General features: G+C 46.3%; 4 protein-coding genes across 5 annotated transcripts; 3 read left to right on the top strand and 1 right to left on the bottom strand.

Annotated features, from left to right (window-relative positions):
- The first annotated feature begins 370 nt into the window (after positions 1–370).
- Positions 371–7,094, top strand: LOC147189908 (WD repeat domain phosphoinositide-interacting protein 1-like). Its single transcript, XM_086138115.1, has 12 exons — positions 371–789; positions 1,502–1,584; positions 1,888–2,057; positions 2,222–2,318; positions 3,023–3,120; positions 3,207–3,299; positions 3,373–3,443; positions 3,612–3,719; positions 3,900–4,064; positions 4,149–4,256; positions 4,434–4,573; positions 4,681–7,094. Exons 1-12 carry the CDS (start codon positions 710–712, stop codon positions 4,791–4,793), a joined length of 1,326 nt encoding a protein of 441 aa, XP_085994241.1. The 5' UTR covers positions 371–709; the 3' UTR covers positions 4,794–7,094.
- A 164-nt stretch (positions 7,095–7,258) lies between these two features.
- On the bottom strand, positions 7,259–12,429 carry arsg (arylsulfatase G). The gene is made up of 10 exons (XM_086138114.1): positions 12,209–12,429; positions 11,895–12,130; positions 10,675–10,789; positions 10,230–10,382; positions 9,508–9,704; positions 9,345–9,425; positions 9,036–9,144; positions 8,737–8,857; positions 8,398–8,488; positions 7,259–7,767 (listed from the first exon to the last, which is right to left on the bottom strand). Exons 1-10 carry the CDS (start codon positions 12,427–12,429, stop codon positions 7,496–7,498), a joined length of 1,596 nt encoding a protein of 531 aa, XP_085994240.1. The 3' UTR covers positions 7,259–7,495.
- Positions 12,430–13,261: 832 nt separating this feature from the next.
- LOC147189906 (monocarboxylate transporter 7-like) lies at positions 13,262–17,354 on the top strand. Of its 2 annotated transcripts, XM_086138112.1 has the most exons (6): positions 13,262–13,411; positions 14,466–14,705; positions 15,056–15,199; positions 15,280–15,408; positions 15,480–16,391; positions 16,492–17,354. In XM_086138112.1, exons 2-6 carry the CDS (start codon positions 14,468–14,470, stop codon positions 16,692–16,694), a joined length of 1,626 nt encoding a protein of 541 aa, XP_085994238.1. In that variant the 5' UTR covers positions 13,262–13,411; positions 14,466–14,467; the 3' UTR covers positions 16,695–17,354. The 2 variants fall into 2 exon arrangements, with proteins under 2 accessions (XP_085994238.1, XP_085994239.1); XM_086138113.1 differs by lacking the exon at positions 13,262–13,411 and having other exon boundaries at positions 14,560–14,705; positions 15,097–15,199.
- Positions 17,355–19,047: 1,693 nt separating this feature from the next.
- On the top strand, positions 19,048–20,744 carry LOC147189905 (uncharacterized). Its single transcript, XM_086099415.1, has 3 exons — positions 19,048–19,649; positions 19,934–20,039; positions 20,113–20,744. The coding sequence occupies exons 1-3, from the start codon at positions 19,633–19,635 to the stop codon at positions 20,368–20,370; spliced, it is 381 nt and encodes a 126-aa protein (XP_085955541.1). The 5' UTR covers positions 19,048–19,632; the 3' UTR covers positions 20,371–20,744.
- Positions 20,745–20,948: the final 204 nt, after the last annotated feature.

The following is a 20,948-nucleotide window of genomic DNA, read 5'->3' as shown; positions in this document are numbered from 1 at the left end:
GACCATATGCTATTTGGGTGCTAAAGTGGTGCGCGTTTTTAACGATCCCCTTTAAAGTTTGAAATACAAAGATTTGAAAGATAATGTGCTTTTTTGACGTGATATTTGCACTTCGTTGGAGTCTTGTGACATAGTCTGTGTAAAGAAAATGACTGTACACAGATTGATAAAATTGTTAGCCAATCGCCTCACCAAAACAGTCCATCGATTGTATCATTGACCAATCAGTGAATTGCTACGTAATCTTATTCGACTGACAGTCACTTTGACAAACCACTGACTTGTGTTAAACAAATTTGCCTGCCAAAACACAGGGGGCGGGTCTTATATGATTCTTCCAGCCAATCGGAACGCACTTTATAGTGACGCTTTCTCCCATCAGTTGTTATTGTTTTGCTGTATGGAGCCTGTAAGTTAATATTCATATAAACAGCACCGTCGTTGTTTGTCACCCCCAAGCGATACGATCAGTATCGTTTATCTCATTCACAGTTTTAAACGATTGGAGGATCGTTCGCTGTCGGTGCTTGCATGCTTACCATCCGGGGCTAGTCCGTCCGGACATTACTCTCCCGGAGGACTGTGAGCGTGGCGTTTGGAGTCGGGGCAGAGGAGGAGGAGAAAGCGTAGGAGGCCCCGGTGTGGATCGAACCGATCACGAGGCCTCTGAGCTCGGCCAGCGAGAGGACTGGGGAAACTGGCGGCTCGGATGGATTCCCAGGACGAAGCGGACGGCGGACCCGAGATGCTCCGAGGTTTCATCTGTGCCTCGTTTAATCAGGATACTACGTAAGCAACCTTAGGGCCTTCATTGCCTTGCACGAACGCAAGCTCATTGACGCACCTGCTTGTTGTATAATCACTTTGATCAACACTTAAAAGAGCTCTAGATTTAAATTTAAGAACAGTCTATTCATCAATTTTCCTCGAAATCTTAGCCCCGAAGCAGTTTGCCATAAAGTCCTCCCCAACACCTACATATTAACTACAGTGCTGTTACACTGCTGATTTTACCTGTATTAACCCATGTTTTAATCTAAAAAAGTATCACATTCAGAGTGCAAATATAATTTGTCGTGCGAGAACAATGAAATGCTGCAGCACCCCCCCCCCCTCCAAAAAAAATCCTTTGATAGAAAATAACAACCTGCAACGTAAAAACTGAGATAATTACATAAAATGTCATGCAAATACAGAGATATTTATTGATTCAAGAACAACCTCTTCATAAGGTTTTACTAGCGCTGGTTGTAAAAGAAAGCAGGTGGGCTGCACAGCCTTAACCGTCATGTTCTTGTCGTCATCTGTTTTGAACAAAGCAAGTTTTTCAGAGGTCCAGATGGCACTGCAGGCTGTGTCACAGCTCAGATTTCCTGTCTGACACATGAGTGAATCACACACCCTATGTGAGATCTGTAAACAAATCAGTGAAGGTAAACCAAAATGATGCCTCTACTCTGCCCTTTGGTTTCAGATCCTTTTGTGTGTGTGTGTGTTTTAGTTCCCTGTCGGTGGGCACCAAGACCGGCTACCGTCTTTTCTCAGTCACCGCCGTGGACAAACTGGACTGCATCCATGAGGGAGGTGAGGAAAAATGCTTCTCCTCATGCATACAAAATCATTTAGTACATACAATGAAGCCCCTCTGTTCGCGCAGCACGGCATTTAAAATGGAGGTAAAGCATGAAGGCCATGCAGCTGGCATGCACATAATATCTGAAGCCATGTTACATGAACGACAGCATTCAGTCGTGAAATGATCCAACGCAAAACACCGCCTTCACCTGTGGCTCAGAAATCGTGTTAGTACTCGAGATGCTCGCCGAAATAACCCGCAGGCTCCGATTGACGTGACATGGGCAAACCGATATTTTCCTCTCACCCCAGTGGAGTGTCCCAATGTGTGCATCGTGGAGCGGCTGTTCTCCAGCAGCCTGGTGGTGGTGGTGAGCCAATCCGTGCCGCGGCGGATGAACGTCTATCACTTCAAGAAAGGTACCGAGATCTGCAACTACAGCTACACCAACAACATCCTCTCCGTCAAGCTCAACAGGCAGGTAAGACGGTCGTATCATCGATCGGCCAACCCGTGTTGCGGGGCGGCAACGGTGTTCCTTGGAATTCTCGCCATGTCGGCGAATCGCTGTTGATAGTTCGTCGTTGTCGGCTTCCGCGGGTCAACAAGCGCGGCCGCTAACTTCCCAGTCCGTCTCCCCGTCAGCGACTGGTGGTGTGCCTGGAAGAGTCCATTTACATCCATAATATCAAAGACATGAAACTCCTCAAGACCCTTCTCAACACCCCCACCAACCCGTCAGGTAAGCGCACGTGGTGCTACGAACGAATAGTTTGGTGCTCTTTAATAAAGTTTCTTCCGAAGCCACAGCTAATGGGAAAGTAGTCGTAATTGGTGTCAAGGAAGTAAGTGGAAGTGATACATCTTGATTGAGAGACTAATGTTTGGAACGTTGGGGAGGAGCTAAGTTTAGCCTGGGTTGTGAGCTGGAAGATACCGAGAGTTTTTGTAACGTCTGCATGGACACGCGCACTTCTGGTGGCTTTTATTTTGTTGTTGTTTTTTTTTAAATCACATCATCTGCAAGCCATTTTTTTAAGGGTAGTAAGAGGAGCTTGAAAGGATAGCAAAGTGTTTTGGCATCATAGGCTGTGGTATATTTGATACTTACAACTTCTTTTCTGAAATTGGTCATGCTTTAGCGGAGCCTTGAGTGTGATGTCATTTTCAGTCGACAGCAAGTGGCAAAATGGCCACCCCCCCTGAGATGGATTAAAACGGGTCGATTTTGTCGCTTAATTCATATTCCATAAACGTAATATTAATCAGGGATACAGCGTTTTGCCTAGTCAGGCCGCGTACATCATAGGTTGATTTCATTTCACCAAAAACTGCGAAATAATGCAACAAATATTACAGGACCCTTGTTTTGTGTAAATGCTGGGTGGACCGATTAAAAGAAGGGGACGGTGTGAAAAAAAAGAACTCCTGCTCCCTCCTTCCCAGGTCTCTGCGCCCTGTCCGTCAACCACGGCAACTCTTTCTTGGCATATCCAGGCAGCGCCACTCTTGGCGAGATCACAGTGTACGATGCAAACAACCTGGTGAGTCCTCATTTTTCCGCAATCGTCAAAAGTGACATCGCGGCAAGCGATTGTGCCGATAGCGTGATTGTTTACCTTCCGTTTAGAGCACTGTGACGCTGATCCAGGCCCACGCCAGTCCCCTGGCGGCGCTCGCCTTCAACGCCTCCGGCACCAAACTCGCTAGCGCTTCGGAGAAGGTGAGTCCTTCTCTTCAACGTCTTCCTTCGCATCCACCGGCGTGACCCGCCGGCGTCTTGTTTCCCTCCACAGGGCACCGTGATCAGGGTGTTCAGCATTCCCGAAGGACAGAGGCTGTTTGAGTTCCGGCGGGGGATGAAAAGGTTAGCAATCATATCGCCAAAAAAAAGAGATGACGAGTCGATGAACACGTTTGGCCGTTAACCGATATCTTGGGAGAGGCGATGCAAGTAAATAACAGCGAAACCATTTGCATGGACTTTATGAAAAGATTTTGTTCATGGCTGACAAATTGCCCTTCTCCTTTTCAGATACGTTAGCATTAGTTCATTGTCCTTCAGCGCCGACGCGCAGTTTCTGTGTGCCTCCAGCAACACCGAGACGGTCCATATCTTCAAACTGGAACAGCACAGTCCCAGGTAAGAAAAGGAAAATAAGTTTAAACTAGACTTTACTTAATCCCACCAAACCACGACAATGAGTTTTCTACTCGGACTCCTGTGACTATAAGCCTTTCACCCAGTTTTAAAAACAACCTCGCACAGTGCCGGGGCCAATATCTTCTATTTTGAATCACAAAATTACGTTTGGCTTTCTAGTCAAGAGGAGGAGTCTCCCACGTGGTCTGCGTACGTGGGGAAAATGTTCACAGCTGCCAGCACCTACTTGCCAGCTCAGGTGTCCGACATGATGCATCAGGACCGAGCCTTCGCCACCGTGCGACTCAACACGTTCGGCCTGAAGAACATCTGCGCGCTGGCGACGTAAGACAGAAAATTATTTGAGGTGGGCGGAAAAAAAAAACGGATGAATCTTCATATCCTGTTTTGGTGCATTTTGGACGGCAGGATTCAGAAGCTGCCTCGCCTGCTGGTGGCGTCTTCGTGCGGCCATCTTTACATCTATAATGTCGATCCGCAGGATGGAGGTGAATGTATGCTGGTCCAAAAACACAGGTGTGTCTTCAGTAAAGACATTCTTCCCGCAAACAAATCACCAAGCAATTACATGTTCTCCCACTAGAGGGCAGACGTTTGCGCAGAAGATTCAGAGTACATTTAGAAACAAACACCGATTCAGAAAATGTTGTACCTATTACCGCTTTAACTTGGTGTCTGCACGGGACCCGGCAGGTTGTTCGATGGCAGCGAGGAGCAGGTGGAACAGAAGGAAGACGAGACGCCAGTAGAGGTCTCCAGTCAACCGGCCGGCCAATCGTACGCAGCCACCGTCGCTCTTCCCTCCAGCCCGCCCTGCTCGACCACACTCTTGGGTGAGTTAGATGGGAATTAAAACTTTTCAGGATTTGGGGGGGGGGGGGGGGCGGCGGCTGATCTCTACCAACAAAACTCATCTCGGCCTCCTTTCTTCAATTCCCAGGGTACTCGGAGGACGGGGGAGCGCAGAAGGGGGACGTCATCCCAGAGCACGAGTTCGCCGAGGGCCCCGTGTGTCTGGATGACGAAAACGAATTTCCTCCAGTCAGTAACTAGATAAACTCTCAAAGCCCCCCTACACCCCTCACTACTGATCCCTCACTGTTGGACGTAGAGAGAATGGGAGGTGGGTGGGGGGCACTATGAAAACCAGCCGCTTCCTCCTTCCACACATACCCCTGCAGGTCAAGGGGACTAACCCTACCAGAAAGTCCCATCCGGGTGTTTTGGGATTTTGTCGAGACCTACAAATACATTCTTGGAGCGGACATTTTACTCAATAGGAACGTCTCACATTCTGTTTTCGACAAAATCTACACTATCACGCCACAAAATACGGTACAGTGTTCGAATTTGGGAGTGACATTGCCTCCAGCGTCACAGAAGCAAATCGCAGGCTACGTGATTTTTGATAGATCGTCGCGTGACATCGACTTAAGCTGCTTCCGAGCAGGTTCTGTTTGGGAAGCGATCAAAACGTACGAGAAGCACCGACCTTTTGACAAGGTCGACATTCCCTGAAAGTGGTCCTTGCATGTTGCTCGGCTTATGTTCGAGACGACACTGAAAAGAGAGAAATTAGAAGTAAGAGTAGAATTACACAAATGAAGCCATCGGTATGGGTGGAAAGTCGATAGTTTCACAAGAAAAATAGCTGTCATTTCAAGATAATAAAATTGTAATTTTATGACAGAAAATCTTGGACTCGACGAGAATAAAGACAAACATTTAAAGAGAATAATGTTGTATTATGTTAAAAAGTAATACATTCATACATTAACGAGAAAAAAAATCTTAATTTTAAAGAGAATAAGTTTGTGATTCTGCAAGAATCAAATTGCCACTTAAGAGAATAGGTTGGACTTTTATGAGAATAAAATAGTAACTTTCAAATTAAGTATTGAAGGTTGGAATAAATGAATACTGTCAGACATTCCCAGGGGGGAAAAAAAAGTCATTTTTAATTTTAGGAAAAGACATGATTTATAGAGAATGAAGTTCATTACTTGATAACATTTTTTTAAATGGACATTTATCAGATGAACGTAAAATTGGATTTGATTTATGATAAATCATCTTTAAAAAATGTTTAGGAGAGAAAAGTTGGCCTTTTACGAGAATCAAGGTTTTGTTTTTTTTCCTTTCGGCGTGGCCCTATTAACATTTTGGCACAGCCACAAAATAACTCAATCGTTTGACGAGAGTATTTTTTAATGATTTTATTATTGATTTATGATTTGATATTTTTATGATCCACAGTTCTCAGCGGTATAATCATAATGTCATCCAGGGAGCATGCATGCTGTAAAGTGCAGACGACGCGGCCCAGCTACACCCCATAGCACAAAGCTGGCAGGGGGGGGGGGGGGGGGGAATAGCTTTTGTGTATCCTGCTGAAAACAAACCAAAGGAAGCATGTGGAAACCTCCTTCGTGGCGGTTGTTATGTCTAGTCTTAATTAGGATTTTTTTTTTTTTTACATTTCCACGCAAATGGCTCCTTGCAAAGCGTGCATTGTTGCAGTTGAGTCTGCTTGATAGGGTAGTTTCTGTTTTTGCACAAGATCGACCATAAGGGTATTTCCATTTATATTTTTCATCAACAAAGCCTCACAGTTTGAGTCGCCATCACCTCCAGACAAAGAGTATTTCAAATAAGAGCATTCAAATCATGCACTTTTTTTTTTTTTTTACGGATAACGCTACGATTAACGATGCAGCTGTGATACTAATTCTGGTAGCGAGTGGAACATGAGAAGATATGTGAAGGAGCCAGTGGTTAAATGTGAAACTCTTTAACGGCGCACGACCAAGTGACAAGACAGGTCCTTGAATTTCAATATGGTTATTTTTGATGAAGGGGAAAGGTTTTACACGTCAACGCAAACTGACCATGCAGACCTATATTTTCTTTTTTTACATTGTGTAAAATGTGTATATAAATCGCATCCACTACTCACAAAAAAGTTTGAGGTACTGGGCTTCCTGGTGCAGCCTGCTGATTGACAAGTGATCACGTGCTGGTCAATTCACGGATAAAACAGCTGTTTGGAATTTTGCATTCCAGTTCCTTCTTACGGATGAGCAAATTGTGCAAAAAAAAAAAAAACAACAACCACACACACACACTGAAACCTTCTACAGCTGGACATTCAAAAGTGTCGAAAATGTCCAAATAAGGTCACCTTTAGAGGAAATAGTCCATTTTATGTTCATCCAAAAATTTGACAGACTAACTTTAGGTGATCGGTGTGTATGGGTGATATTTTGAATTTTGCCAAAAGGTGGTGCTGTTGAGACCCCTTACACTACATTGCATACTGACAATGAAGAAACAATAAAGCTGATGAAGAATCAATTCGCTCTGAGTATTATTTGGCTATCGCGTGTTTTTTTTTGGGGGGGGGAGGTTTTTGAAAAATGGGGACTTTGCAAAAAATTTTATTAAATCACATGTTGTCACATGTTCAGTCATGACCTGGCAGTAATGCACGATGAATGCCCAACAACCGACAAAACAAATATTTTTCTCTTTGCTTTATTGATCCGACAGGCAACTGGCCTCCCTCTGACCTTGTGCTCGCCGCCCGCTGCTCTTTGCTTTTTCTGTTTACTTGTTTGTTTGCACGCCTCCTTGTCGCATCTGGACATTGTACCCGCCAAAGACCACGGCGGTCCCCACGACTCCCGAGTGCCCATTCAAACTGCAAAATTTGCGTCTGCATTCTTGTCCACGAAGGCTTCCTGCTGTCGGCCCAGTCAGAGGCAACGACAAACGGGACGCGTGGGTTCGCAGCAAGGCGTGGCCGAGTCGTCCGTGGTGTAGTCGGCCTCGGACACGGATGGGTCGGTGGCGATGTCCCATAACAACCCCTCCCTCCACAGGGCGACCCTTTCGGCTGTCGCTTGATATTCAGGTGTTCCGACCTTTAAGGGTGTTTCTTCGGCCTCATCACGCTCTAAGTCAAAAATCAACGGTGGGTCGTGGAGCTCCTGTGTCCCTACGTCACCGCCGCATGCTTCAGATGAACCTAAAACATGCACACCTGGGTTATTAGAACAGTATAAAACAGAACTCTAATTTACTTGGAAAGCACTTTTAGAACAACGGCAGCTGTAACAAAGCGCTGCATGTGAAACACGGCGTTTGAAATAACAATACGATTAAAAAATATATATATACTAGTCATTCACAAGAGATAAAATTGAAATTTGTAGAATGAGGAGAAATTGAAATCTCGAGAGCACAGCACGCATGATGTCACTCACGTTTGCGACGAGCCAAATTTGAATGTCAACAAACTCCAGTTTTCTAACACACCGCCCTCTTGTACAACATGAAGAGGTCATGTAAATTTTTTTGTAGATTTGGAATGACAAACCGAGTTTTAATTTTTTGAGTGTTTATTTTGGTGGAGGAAAAAACAAAAAATACAAAATGAGCTCTTGCACTTAAATGTTGATTTCTTGCTCAGCAGTTTTGTGCCATCCTTGAACGCTCATATGCAGGAGAGCCCTTAGCCCAATTGTCCAGCACACAATGACGCAGATATGCCCATTCAAGCAGAACAAATGCGATTGCGTGACAGAAGAAACACAAACACGGCCTGATGCCCGTGCTGACAAACTGTGACGAAAAAGGAGACGTGCGTGCCATCTACCTGTCATGTAGAAAGCTTTGTATTTCCCAGCTCGCACTGTCTGCAAGTCACCAAACCGGCCTGCGGCGCCACTATTAGGATGGAAGAGGACCTAAAAAAAAACTGATTATTATAACAACTCAAACTGGCATTTGCTTTCTTATCACCTCTTAACCTGTTAAACTTGTTCCTCCTCGCCAACTCCGGCGCCGACCGAGCACATTTGTAATTTAAGCCTGGCTCTTATTTGGGAGGAGGCATCGTGTTATCTTGATGCATTTTATGATCAAATGTTAATCTCTTGAGGTCTGAATAAGTCACGACGGCATTGTGGACTTTGTAGACAGTGAGCCCTGCTACCTTGTGGCCAGTCTGTTCACCGCCGAGGAGGACGCTTGTAACATCCATGCCATCGTAGCGCCGGTCAGAAGGTGGCGTCACCCCGGCCAGGGAGAGCAGCGTCGGGAAAATGTCCATCCCGCTGTGAAAATATTTCTCTGTTTTTCATTCGGGACGTCATTTATTTTCCGAGGAACACGGGGAAAGTACGCGTGCCGTTTGTCGGTCAAAGAAATAGTTTGTGTGCCGCAGTCAACAATGGGAGCAGGATGCCAGCGTGGTTTCAAGCCCCAGAGGAATTTACAATTGAAAGAACATGCCTGAGCAAGGCGGTACTAGTCGTGTTTGCAGGGATCACACCGGGCCAGCAGGCTACTGACGGCACTCGGTGGCCTCCTTCCCAAGTGGTCTTCTTAGCTGAACTCCCACCTTACAAAAAAAAAAAAAAAAACCATTCTCAAACTCCTCATTCCATCAAGTGTTTCATATTTGTCTGTCTTTTGAGACTCCACACATTCAATCCCAGGTACTTTTCAAGACTTTGGGTAAAAAAAATCCGACATGGAAGGAAGGCTTTTCATTGCGTAAAAAGCTCCTCGCTCAAAAATTGCACAAATTTGGTGTTCCACCTCTTTTGGTCTGCCATTTTCCTTTGAATGGTCCTGTACTTCCCGCATACTGGCACTTCTTCTCCCAAGGACCGTTGTCACCTACATTTGAGAGAGGATTTTCAGATCATGGGTGTGCCCGGATGCGGACAAACCGGTCACAGTCGAGGAGCGCAAGACTTACCAGTGAACCAGATGAGCGTATCATCTTTGTTTGAGGCACTCCGGATGGACCCCACCAGGCCATCCATTTCTTGCAGACTGGCAGCGTACGCTCGGCTGTGAGGTGGCGAAGGGGTGGCGCCGGACGCAAGTGGCGGGGCCAAGGGTACGTGCATGTGAGCTAGCGCTATGTAGAGAAAAAAGGGCTGTCCTCGCTCTCTGCAAGTACACGCGGGACAGAAAAGACGATTCATGTTGACGCAAGTTGCAGTTTAGATTGAAAAAAAAATTTCTAACGTGTAATGTAAATGCAATCGCACAGCATCAGCTAGCATTGTTCAGTGAGACGTCTCAACTCCTCTCTCAGCTCATCAGTACAGCACTAAAAATCAATTGCTCTGTGCGGAGGATAAAGAATATGATCGGGCATGCTCTTGTATTGTCTGTCTACATGTGCTGCTTTATGATGTTGTTTTATGTTTAGTTTGACAGTGAACTTCAACGGCCGCTCGTCACGCTCCATCGGTATCACATAATCGTACTCCTGGCCGGAATACGAGTATTCTCGTGGCCGCCACTGAAATCTTTCGCGCGGCCTTGAATTTTATAACGTGTTTATTTTCACGAGACAGCTGCGGACCAGCAGGGCTGGCGCTCCTCTCGCACACAAACGACAACACCAGCGCCGAAGAATTTAGCAGCTTTGCTCATGTTCAGCGTCAAGATGATTTGCACGCGCTTTACCTCGCCTCGCGCATCGTTCTCAGCGCGGCAGAGCGGTACTGTCGCGTAAGATTCCACAGGTTGAGCGGCTGCTCCACAACGCGGCTGTTTTCCATCAGAGGAAGGCCCACTTTGGAATAGCAGTCCGTCTGTTGGCGCTCACTCCCCCGCAATCTACAATAAAGAATAACGCCATGCATAATGTAGAAGGTGCGCAGACCACACGGGGCGAATCGGCTTTTGCAGCTAATGTGCTCGACGACAGATTACAGGAGATTCGGCGGCGCAGGAAGTCAACAGTGAATGTACGACCAACTGTCTTAGTGTCATTTGTAAAAAAACTGTCATGAGGAGACTCGGGTGAAGTTTCGGTACACAATGCAACACGGAGCTCATTTCACGAGTTTGAAATCAAATACTTGCAAAACCACACTCTGGATTATTTGCAAAATCAAACCCCGCCCACCTCACGATTTGCCCTCCAGAAGAGTCACAACCGAGGCACTGGGGAATATCATATCCAGGGTGGTCGGTGCATCCCATATCATTGCTGAAGGGAATTCCCAAGTAGTAGTCGAAACCTGTTCAAGAAACAAGAAATGGCTCATTTCTGTCTTGTGCTCCCGAAATTGATCAATTGGCGTTGCCAAACCACACGATTAAACTGTCGGTCGCCGACATTTCTACTTCCTGAAAAACATTCCCAAGAACACGAGTTGACTGAGAATTCTATCGCGTTGTGTTTATCTGCGCCCTTTAAAAAGAATGTCTTTTTGGGCTATATTAAAGTTCATCAACGATGAATCGATTGAACTGTTGCTTTTCAAATCCTCATTACTTAGCGCGCTAATTTGATTCATGTTCGTGTATCTCAGCGTTTTCCAGCAAATAATTTTGCGTTCTTTACATGCGGTTGATTTTCCATTTTGAACGAACCCGCGAGGCTGCCGCTGGTCGCATTTGTAAATTATTGATATGAAACCCAAAGCGCTGAGGCTGGAAAGAAGCATCTGGAAAGAGGAGCAGAGAAGGGGGCAGGGGGTGGGGGGGTGGATATCAGGCGAGGAGTCAAAAGTCGAGATGCAGTGACATGGTTTGGTTTTGCCTCGAGACTGAACACAAACACAAACCTTTGAACACCCAATGATGACATCACGTTGAAAAACATGGAAGCCATTTTCTTGATTTGTTTCAAGCGCAAACGATTTTTGCGCAAGGGCTACATTTGGTTTTTAAAATGGACGGGTGGGCCAGGTCATTGTTGAGGTAGTACAAAAAAAAAAATTTAAATGATGAGGTAAAAAAAAAAATGCTTGTAATATTGTTTAGTTTTTTTCCCGTAAATGTTTTTATTCAGAATTATTTGGATTATAATTCATTCATTATTACATAAACAAAATGTTTTAAAATACATGTATATTGGCTTTTTATTGATGAATTATTTTACAGTAGTATTTATGATGGATCAATTAAAAAAAAACCAAACAAATATCTACACAAACGTAATAATAATTCCGCAAAGGCTGAAATAATATAATATACAGATAACCGATTTGAAGGTGTCACTGAAACCTATCGTGCTGTTGATGACGATGCCGGTTCTGGCAAGGCCATCCCTACATGGCTGATGGTGCAAATTCCACATTTGTACGGTTACTACCCGATCAGGTCAAAGTCCCCCCTTACCTCTTTTCGTTGGGCCATATGGTCCATTATGGCCGAGATGCCATTTCCCGATCATGGCGGTATAGTAACCCGCCTTCTGTAGGAGCTGCGGCAAGGTGACTTCGGACAGAGGCAGACCAGCCACGGAGCTCACGGCAAAATTGTGAGTGACCCCGTTCCGGAGTCCGTAGCGGCCGGTCAGGATGGAAGCGCGGGATGGCGAGCAGGTTGAGGCCGGAGAGTGGAAGTCTGAGAATCTGCAATGAAGGATGATGAAAGTGGGAGATTTTACAGACCGCCGCCATTGAATGCGCTTTTCAATCATTGGGCTCGACCTTAATCCTTGCTCTGCCATCAGGTTAAGATTGGGTGTATTGTTGGCCTTCTGCTCAGGGTGGTTCACGTCCAAGTCACCCCATCCTATATCGTCAGCCAGGATGAGGATGAAGTTGGGCTTCTTGTTGTGAGCCCCGGCAGCCCGCTTTGACGCCAGGTGGACAAACAGGCCGCACAGCAGCATCCGACACACAGGCCACGGGGCGAATCCCTCCAGCATTTTGTCACGGAGCCTGAAAAAGAGTCGTGTTTTGGAGAAACAAAGTTTGTTTTAAATTCAACAAGTTTTGTTTGCTTAGCTAAATGAGATGGGTTCGGATGAGGACGTTTGTACACACGGACGCACACACCTACACAATTGCTAGGTTGCTTTTTTTAAACCACTCGTTGGGTAGCTGATGATTTTCAGTAGATTGGGTTATTTTTACCCGACTAAAAATGATCATTTTAGTCTTAAAGAGCTGAAGCAGCGGCCAAGTTTTCCACTGAAACTAGTCTTTTCAAAATAGGATAAAGATGAAGAACATTAGGGAAGAGCCAAAAAAAAAAGTTACACCAAAGATCTCACCCCCCCCCCCCCCTTGGTGTATTTCCAAGCGCATTTAAACAATCATAACTTTCAGATTTGTCACAGGAAAATAACACGTTTGTCTTTACGCAGAGCTGATTGGCTGAGCAGATAAATCGGTGATCGGTGATTGTCATTTTGGCAAAATGGCAAAACTCCAGGGACGTTTCGTTCTGTGCTTACCACTGCTAATAACAGTCACCCCCCCCCCCCCCTCCCTCTATATTTGTAAATAATTATCAGGCTTTCTTCAACTGATGTTGAGGATCCCATGACCGGGTGCGCCTTAATTGGGGCCACCCAAATACCTAGACACGCCCCTGTCCACGCCTTACCATGAAACAACCCGGTTCGACTTCGTGGAAACGATTTGGATGCGACCACGCAACGCTTGTCACCGAATGACGGATTCCGAGCGCACCAATGACATCCGCGGCCCGAACAGCGCCTCCACACCCTCGAAAGGCGTACAGTGTGCAAGTTGGGATGTTGTTTGGGCGTCTGTGTGAAGAAAAAACTGGCTGGAACCAGATTTGTCCTTAACCCTTCGCTTTCTAATTCCCATGAGGGGCAGTGGGAAGCGCGTGTGGCGACACCGGGACTCCTTTCTATGCTGGCGGTAGGGACCGTACAGGTGAGACGCAACTTTACCGCGGCTTCAATTTTTGCACAGCGAGCGAGAAAAATGAGACGCTGTTGAGATTGTTGTTTTTTTTTTCACCGCACCCTTTCCCAACATGTTGCAAGCAAATAATAGAGCCACGGGGAGTACTGTGATCGCGCGGTGATTGCAGTCGCACTGTGGATCACCGAGAACCTGGGGAAACACGCGCGTAGGGCTGGGGGGTGGGTGGGGGTGAAGCGAGCATTGCGTCAGCCGCGCGGACGCACACACTCGGCCGCCTTCACACTTTGCAGCCTCGCCGGAGCTCCACCGTTCAATTCAACGTGCGCTACTAATAGAAACATTCCCAACAACGCAAAAGCCCCCCCCCCCCCCCCCCCAGTCGTGTTGTGACACATTTAAGAAGATTCAGTCACTTATCACTTTAAGTGCATGATTTCGATGTACCCGAATAAAACTTTAAATGGTGTATATAAAACGCTGTCTTGAAATAAGAGTCATTTGAACCTTTCTGCTTTAAATGACCATTTCTATATTGGCCAGCCAATTTACGCCACCGAACAAAATGTCATAAAAAAAGTATGTGTATTGAAATGGTCGTCATATGTCAAATTTAGGCCTGTCACAAATCTGGTGTACACGCAGGAAGCCGTGACTCATTCGGTTGGCATTTTTCATCTCAATATTAAAAAAAAAGACTCTCGTGTTGTTTTCAATAAAATTGGAGGCGGGAGAATCATACTAAGTGATAAATGTTGCCTACTCGGCCTCTATTGCAACCTGGTCATTCTGGACAGGGGGTTCCTCCATCTGCGGCCACTTCTCAAGGTCTCTCCCACAGGAAAAGGATTTCTTTTTGGGGGGGGGGGGGGGGGTTAGACCAGGGGATGGTGTTGATGTTTGCCAACCGTAGGCCTGCGATGAGGGGCATTTCATTGTTCTGCAAGTCTGTCCCAAGCACAGATAGAACAAAGATCAACTGTATTTGTAATTTGTCACAAGAAGTAAATGTGTTTTTCACAAGATTAATAGTGATGATTGTTTAACTTTTTTTTTTTTTAAGAAATGGTGCTGTGTGGACTCAAGAGACCACATTTCTTGGGGCCTAACGTATACGCGGAGCCCCCAGATGGAGGCTGGGGATGGGTGGTGGCCGTGGCCTTTTTCTTGGTGGAGGTCTTCACCTACGGCACCATCAAGAGCTTCGGTATCTTCCTCCAAGAGCTGATGAAGGAATTTGGGGAGAGCAACAGCCGGGTGTCCTGGATCGTTTCCATCTGTGTCTTTGTCATGACCTTTAACGGTGAGTGTTAGTGGATCAACTGCAGTGCGGGATGATTTTTCAAGTCATGGATTTATTTTATGCGCGTTTATATTTTTTGAAAAAGCCACAAAAAATAGAAAACAAAAACAAGCATGCTTTGAATTCATTCTGGCTGAAGAGATTTCTGATAAATTATGCACGAGTCTCATGAGACTTGCTCCTTGTTCAACCTCATTCATTGTGTGACGCGGGAAGTCAATATTTTTTTTCCAGAATTTTCCCCCTCGGGACATTTGGAAAGTACACGATATCACCAACTTTGACGTCCAAGTGTTATGACGTGAATTCCTACCTTGACTGACCTAAAGTGAACTTATCCGACTGCGCAGGCCCTCTTTGCTCCATGCTGACCAACCGCTTTGGCTTCCAGCTTGTCGTCATGATCGGAGGAGCCCTGATCTCCGCCGGGACCGTCGCGACGAGCTTTACCACCTCCGTCAATCAAATGTACATCACCTACGGCACGGTGGCAGGTTTGAAATGACTCCTTTTGCCTTTTCAGCAAGCTACGATCGGCCGGTTTTGAGCACGCCTCTCGTCCCGCTGCTCGCAGGTCTCGGCTACTGCTTGACGTTTTTACCCACGGTGACGATCCTGTCACATTATTTTAGCCGACGCCGGTCGCTGGTCACCGCCATAGCGTCCACCGGAGAGGCCCTGTCCATGTTTGCTCTCGCTCCGGGTACGTTTCGAACGAACGGCGAGGGACTCTCTCATACTTTGGGTCACTTACCGCCTGCTGTTTCTCTTCAGCCTTCTCCTCTTTGAGGGATCGTATCGGCTGGCGTCACACCATGGCGGTGATCGGAGCTTTGCAAGGCACCATCGTTATTTGCGGCGCTCTGCTTCGGCCAATCGTCATCCGGCCCAAAACAAGGCAGGAGACGGAGACGGACAGATCCTCTCCGAAGAACGGGGACGCCCAAAGCACACAAGGGAACGTGGATGTCAGTGGGAGACATGGAGCCGCCAAAGGCGACTTGATTGTCGATGAGACAAATGGACGGGATTTTGTGAGGAACGCTGATGTCCGCTACGAGGTCAACTGCAAGCCAGATGAGAGGACATTACTAACAAATGAAGTAGCGGAGTTGCCCCCGGGTGTCAAAAATGACGTTAACGCTGGAGGACAGAAGAACGATGTGGAGAAACAAGTGGATGAGAAACCCGCAAAGAGGTTTAAACTTCTGGATTTCTCCATACTCAAAGAGTGCAGCTTCATCTTGTACTCGCTCTTCGGATTGTTTGCCACGCTGGGCTTCTTCGCCCCTCAGCTCTACATCATCGAGCTGAGCGTCAGTCGCGGCGTCGAGCGCGATCGCGCCACCTACATGCTGTCCACCATGGCGGTAGCTGAAATTGTCGGTCGCTTTTTTATCGGATGGCTTCTGACACGGAATCGGATCCAGAAGAGGAAGCTGTTCGTCCTCCTGGCTTGCGTCATTTCCATGACCGCCGACCTGGTGGGATTTACTCTGGTCACCGAGTTTTACGGCCTAGCGGTTTGCTGCGGCGTGTACGGGTTCTTCATGGGGACCCTTGCATGCACGCATATTCCCATGCTGGCGGAGGCTGACGTGGTGGGCTTGGAGAGGATGTCCTCCGCCGCCGGAGTCTATGTGTTCATACAAAGCTTCGCGGGCCTGGCTGGACCACCACTCGGAGGTAAACGTCATTGCAAGTTTTTTTTTTTCTCTTCGAGACTCGATCAATCCTCACATTGATCCGAATAATGCGGCGCTGAACACTTTGACTTCTTCTCTAGGTGTGTTAGTGGACGTGACTCAGAACTACGGGTCAGCCTTCTACTCGTGTGCAGTGGGCATGGCGGTGAGTGCCGTCTTCCTGGGCTTAGTGAGACCCGCAAAGAGAGGACTACTTTGCAGGAAGAGGACAGGGAGGCTAAACGAAGACAGGCCTGATGTGGCGAGAGGGGACTTTACGGAAGACGCTGACGGAGGCTCATGAGGAACTTGAACCGGATTGCGACAGATGTCATGTGGCATGACACGCAGGTTTTACATGTTGCTTGAGTCTTAACAGTGAAGAATATGGTGGCAAAGGTCATCTAAAGGTGGACACTGAGGTTAAAAAAAAAACTGACAAAATTGTTTAACCCTTTGAGGGATTGCGGTTACTACAGTGGATAGCTTATCATGTTATTAGGTTACAGGGTGCACATGAAAGGGTTAAGATGCTGACTGGTCGCTTTGAGGGGATCAGAAATGTACGATACAATTTTGACTTGCACGCCTAATGTACCAAAAAGTGTTTTATTTCGAGGGCAGGTTAATACTGTTCTGTTGTAATGGCTTTAATTTACCCCAAAAAATTTTTGGAAATAGTCTTCAGGGAATCAGGGTCATTGTTGATAATTACCTGATAGCCGGGCAAACTGTGAAGCCAATGTAGCAGCAAATACTGTACATGGAATTGCACAACTTCTGTAACATCAACGCTTGCGTTTGTGTTATAGGAAACCCAACAAGCTCAGGAGAAATGTGTGATTGATTGAAACGTTTATTTTTGAACCAATGCGCACGTGTTGTGAGATGTCAAAGATGCACTATTTTTGTTATGAAAAAACATGTTCACGAGCAATAAAGGAAGATTGTTTTAACCTTTAAACTGTGGTTTTTATTTTACGAGACTTGACTGTGTAGTAATACAATAAATATAAAGTTTGACACCCCTTAATTTGGACATGGGGCGAAGTATTTCCCTGGAGCGCCCTCGAGTGGTGTCACAACCACATTACACGATCGTCATCACCCTCACCCGCATTCATGTTGCAATATCGCCGACATTTATAAACAAGATGATCATTGTTGTCCTTTTTAAGGTAGACTTTTTTATCCAGCTCTTGCGTTGGAAATCATTAAAAGTGTTTTACTTTCTATATTAAACTGTATTCACAAATTACTTTTTTTTACTTGTTGAGATGATCTGCAAAGCTAACTCCAGACAGACTGGGGGCTGAGATTGAAACACGCAATCTTCTCCACTGTAAGGCAGACGTGCAAACCACGAGGCGAACCTTTCTGCCCCGCATTAGTTATTTTCTTTGTGCGATTTATGAATTACAAAGTAAAATCTTACCCCTATAAAGAGATGCTTGTCCAAGTCGAAAGAGTCTTCTGGGTACAGCTCAATCGTTGTGATTCCAACAACACAAAAAGCAAGTTTTGGTTTCCGCTTCCACAAAAACTGCAGCAAGTCACCTACCAGAAGAAATGGCAATCGTGTGAACAAAGCATAGATCAAACGAAATTAACAAGCAATTTAAACTGGCATGGTTCATTTATATGTGATGTCTACTTTGCTTTAAGTGGATATTTCCAATTACTGCAGCTGAAAATGTGCTGAGCCGTGGTTAATTTTGAAAGAACACCCTGTATATGTGTGTGTGTGTATATATATATATATACATATATATATACGTATATATATATATATATATACACATATATATATATATACTCGTTATATATATATATATATATGTGTGTGTGTATGTAAGTCCAACCATCCATTTTCCGAACCGCTTGATCCTCACTAGGGTCGCGGGGGGTGCTGGAGCCTATCCCAGCCATCTCCGGGCAGTAGGCTGGGGACACCCTGAATCAGTTGCCAGCCAATCGCAGGGCACACAGAGAGACGAACCACGCCCACACTCACACCTAGGGACAATTTAGAGCGTCCAATCAGCCTGACATGCATGTTTTTGGAATGTGGGAGGAAACCGGAGCACCCGGAGAAAACCCACGCAGGCCCGGGGAGAACATGCAAACTCCACACAGGGAGGCCGGAGCTGGAATCGAACCCGGTACCTCCGCACTGTGAAGCCGACGTGCTAACCACTGGACTACCGGGCCGCCACGTGTATGTAAGTGAAGAAGTAATTTAATTAAAATAAATCATAAAAACATTATTTTTCTTTGTTTTGTGGGCCCAGTACAGTATACGTGTTGCGGGGTCACAAATTAGTATATTGTAGAAAAAATGCATTTGGAGACCAAATATGAGCATTTTGTGTGCACGTATATTACAGATGACAATACTGTGCAGACGAGCAGTAATCGTATTCATCCGCGTGTATACGCAGTGAAAGACTAATAACAGGATGAACTAACTGTAAACCACCCGCCTGGATGAGCCATGCAATCCAGGGTGAGGCATGCAAACAACAGAAATAACACCCAAGTTACGAAAAAAGAGAATTACGTCTTGACCCAAAAGCTACTTCTTATGTTACGTAGCTACTTCCGCCTTTGTTGGCGACGTCACTACATCGGGGCGGGGCTTTGACGTCAGGGAAACGTTGGAGACGACTGTAGTTGACACGAGCGGGCGAGCTCATGTCATTGCAAAGCTAAAATGTCGCTTATGTGACTCGACAATTTAAACGTTATCGTGTTTTTTTTACACATTCATTCAAAGATTTAACCATATTAGTTCTTTCCGAAGAACAGCCAGCTCCAGTTTTCTTTTTTTTTCCCCCAGCAGGGCGAGTGGAATACGACAGCGGAAGAACTTGGTCACAGTGCAGCGTTTGGGGGCTTAGTTAGCTCCAACATTTAGCTGTGTCAACGTTCGCAGGCTTTGCTTGTCATGCTGATATTTGAAAAAAGATTTTCACGAGGGTTCAACTGTTAGCTGTTCACCACTTAGCGACCGAGCAAGAACGCTACGATTGGAAGTGTGATCTTGCATCTTGCTGAGCCGGCTGGAGCCCCATCACAGACACACACACCGCACATATATACAAACGTTAAATAAGGAATGAGGAGTATGTCTTGCCGTATAGTTGTGGAGCTGTAGTCCGAGCCAGAAGCTTTATACGTTCAAATTCAGCTCACAGGGAGTGTCCACATTTCTCTTTGCCACATCTGCCAAGACTGCAGCAATGCTGACAGATAACAGGTACAGTAAATGCATTGTGTGGTTTATTTTTGACATTTCATGCCAGTGTCATGTCATCAACTCCATAAAGAACTTAGTGAACCGTCAGTGTCCCTGTCATATTCGATCATGTAACTGCCGTGATTGTGTGTAGCCGTAGCTATTTTTGGTTCATCTCGGTGCTCCTTTAGATGCACGCCCCCCCCCCCCTTAACCCCCCTCCCTTTCCGCTGCTCACTGCATCATTCCTTCCAACACACACCACATTTGAACATTTTCCTTTTTCCATGTTTCCCCGTGTCCAGGAAGCGGCATCGGAGCAGCGACAGTGAAGAGAATCAACAGCTGAGTTCTCAGGCCAAGAGGTCAGGAAGGGGTCCGTGCCTGCTTGTATCCGATTTGGACTCCGAGGTACATGTGCAGTGTTGTACAATGTTTTATTCAGCAGCCTAGTAAAAGCTCGTTTCTGTGTCGTGTACTCAAGTCTTCAAGCAGCGATAGCAGCAGTGGCATCTGCAGTACGGAAAGACCGATGGTGGTCACGAGCAGGCCGTGCATCCACAGTCAGAGCACCCGCATCCCCCAGTACTCCCCGAGTGGCAAGCCCAAGGACTCGGCGGTCTCGGCGCAGCACGGTTTCCATGGCGACGGCAGCACTTTCTCCTACGACTCCATCAACAAGGTCCTGAGGGAGGCGCACTTCAGCAGTCTACAGACGAGAGGGCGCCCAGGTTCGACATGACCGGCGACGTCCCTGACACCTTTTCAAGTCTCGCAGCCGAGTCGAGCGGGAACCCCCCGGGTCCAAACGGGGTGAATGAAGAGTGGGGACGTTTACACATTATGGGCTGTAAGGCTCATCCCCACCCCTGCCATATACCATTTGTGAAGACCATAAGCACATTTGCCTTGTCATGGCCCAGCCACTGTGGTTTATTGTGCAGTATTGTTCGGCGTGTGCGTGCGTATGTACGTGACCTGTGCACTTTATAAAGAGGTATCATTCTCTTGACATGCGTGCATTGATGTGTGGACATGTTCATTGGTGCTAATCACAAGAGAAGTGGGATCCAAAGTGCTTGCAAAAGTAAATAAAGCGTTGCACTTTACTTCCAACATGTGTGTCCATTTTTATCCCCCTCGTCAACCGTCACACCACATTTGTACCCATGTACGAAATTTATATGAAACACATAACTGGCAACACAAGATGGCTGCCCTCTGACTTTAGAGGTCACTGGTAGTCCCAGGTTATAATATACAGTATGTCCGTGTACGATTACAACTATTTACTGCTGTAAGTGACCCTGTAGTATGCTG

This window comes from Hippocampus guttulatus, chromosome 19, assembly GCF_054856545.1.
Source record: "Hippocampus guttulatus isolate MCC_2025c chromosome 19, RoL_Hgut_1.0, whole genome shotgun sequence".
NCBI classification, from domain to species: domain Eukaryota; kingdom Metazoa; phylum Chordata; class Actinopteri; order Syngnathiformes; family Syngnathidae; genus Hippocampus; species Hippocampus guttulatus.
This window is presented reverse-complemented; position numbering and strand designations above follow the sequence as displayed.

Excerpts from the sequence above, each read along its gene's own strand:
- arsg (XM_086138114.1), bottom strand. The coding sequence starts at position 12,429 with ATGCTGGAGGGATTCGCCCCGTGGCCTGTGTGTCGGATGCTGCTGTGC. Across the intron at positions 9,426-9,507 it reads TACGCTCATCTGGTTCACTG|GTGACAACGGTCCTTGGGAG; the intron begins GTAAGTCTTGCG and ends TCTCAAATGTAG. Across the intron at positions 8,858-9,035 it reads ACTAGTACCGCCTTGCTCAG|CGGGATGGACATTTTCCCGA; the intron begins GCATGTTCTTTC and ends ATATTTTCACAG.
- LOC147189908 (XM_086138115.1), top strand. The coding sequence starts at position 710 with ATGGATTCCCAGGACGAAGCGGACGGCGGACCCGAGATGCTCCGAGGT. Across the intron at positions 2,058-2,221 it reads CCGTCAAGCTCAACAGGCAG|CGACTGGTGGTGTGCCTGGA; the intron begins GTAAGACGGTCG and ends TCTCCCCGTCAG. Across the intron at positions 2,319-3,022 it reads CACCCCCACCAACCCGTCAG|GTCTCTGCGCCCTGTCCGTC; the intron begins GTAAGCGCACGT and ends CCTCCTTCCCAG.
- LOC147189906 (XM_086138112.1), top strand. The coding sequence starts at position 14,468 with ATGGTGCTGTGTGGACTCAAGAGACCACATTTCTTGGGGCCTAACGTA. Across the intron at positions 14,706-15,055 it reads CTTTGTCATGACCTTTAACG|GCCCTCTTTGCTCCATGCTG; the intron begins GTGAGTGTTAGT and ends CCGACTGCGCAG. Across the intron at positions 15,409-15,479 it reads CATGTTTGCTCTCGCTCCGG|CCTTCTCCTCTTTGAGGGAT; the intron begins GTACGTTTCGAA and ends GTTTCTCTTCAG.
- LOC147189905 (XM_086099415.1), top strand. Across the intron at positions 20,040-20,112 it reads TATCCGATTTGGACTCCGAG|TCTTCAAGCAGCGATAGCAG; the intron begins GTACATGTGCAG and ends CGTGTACTCAAG.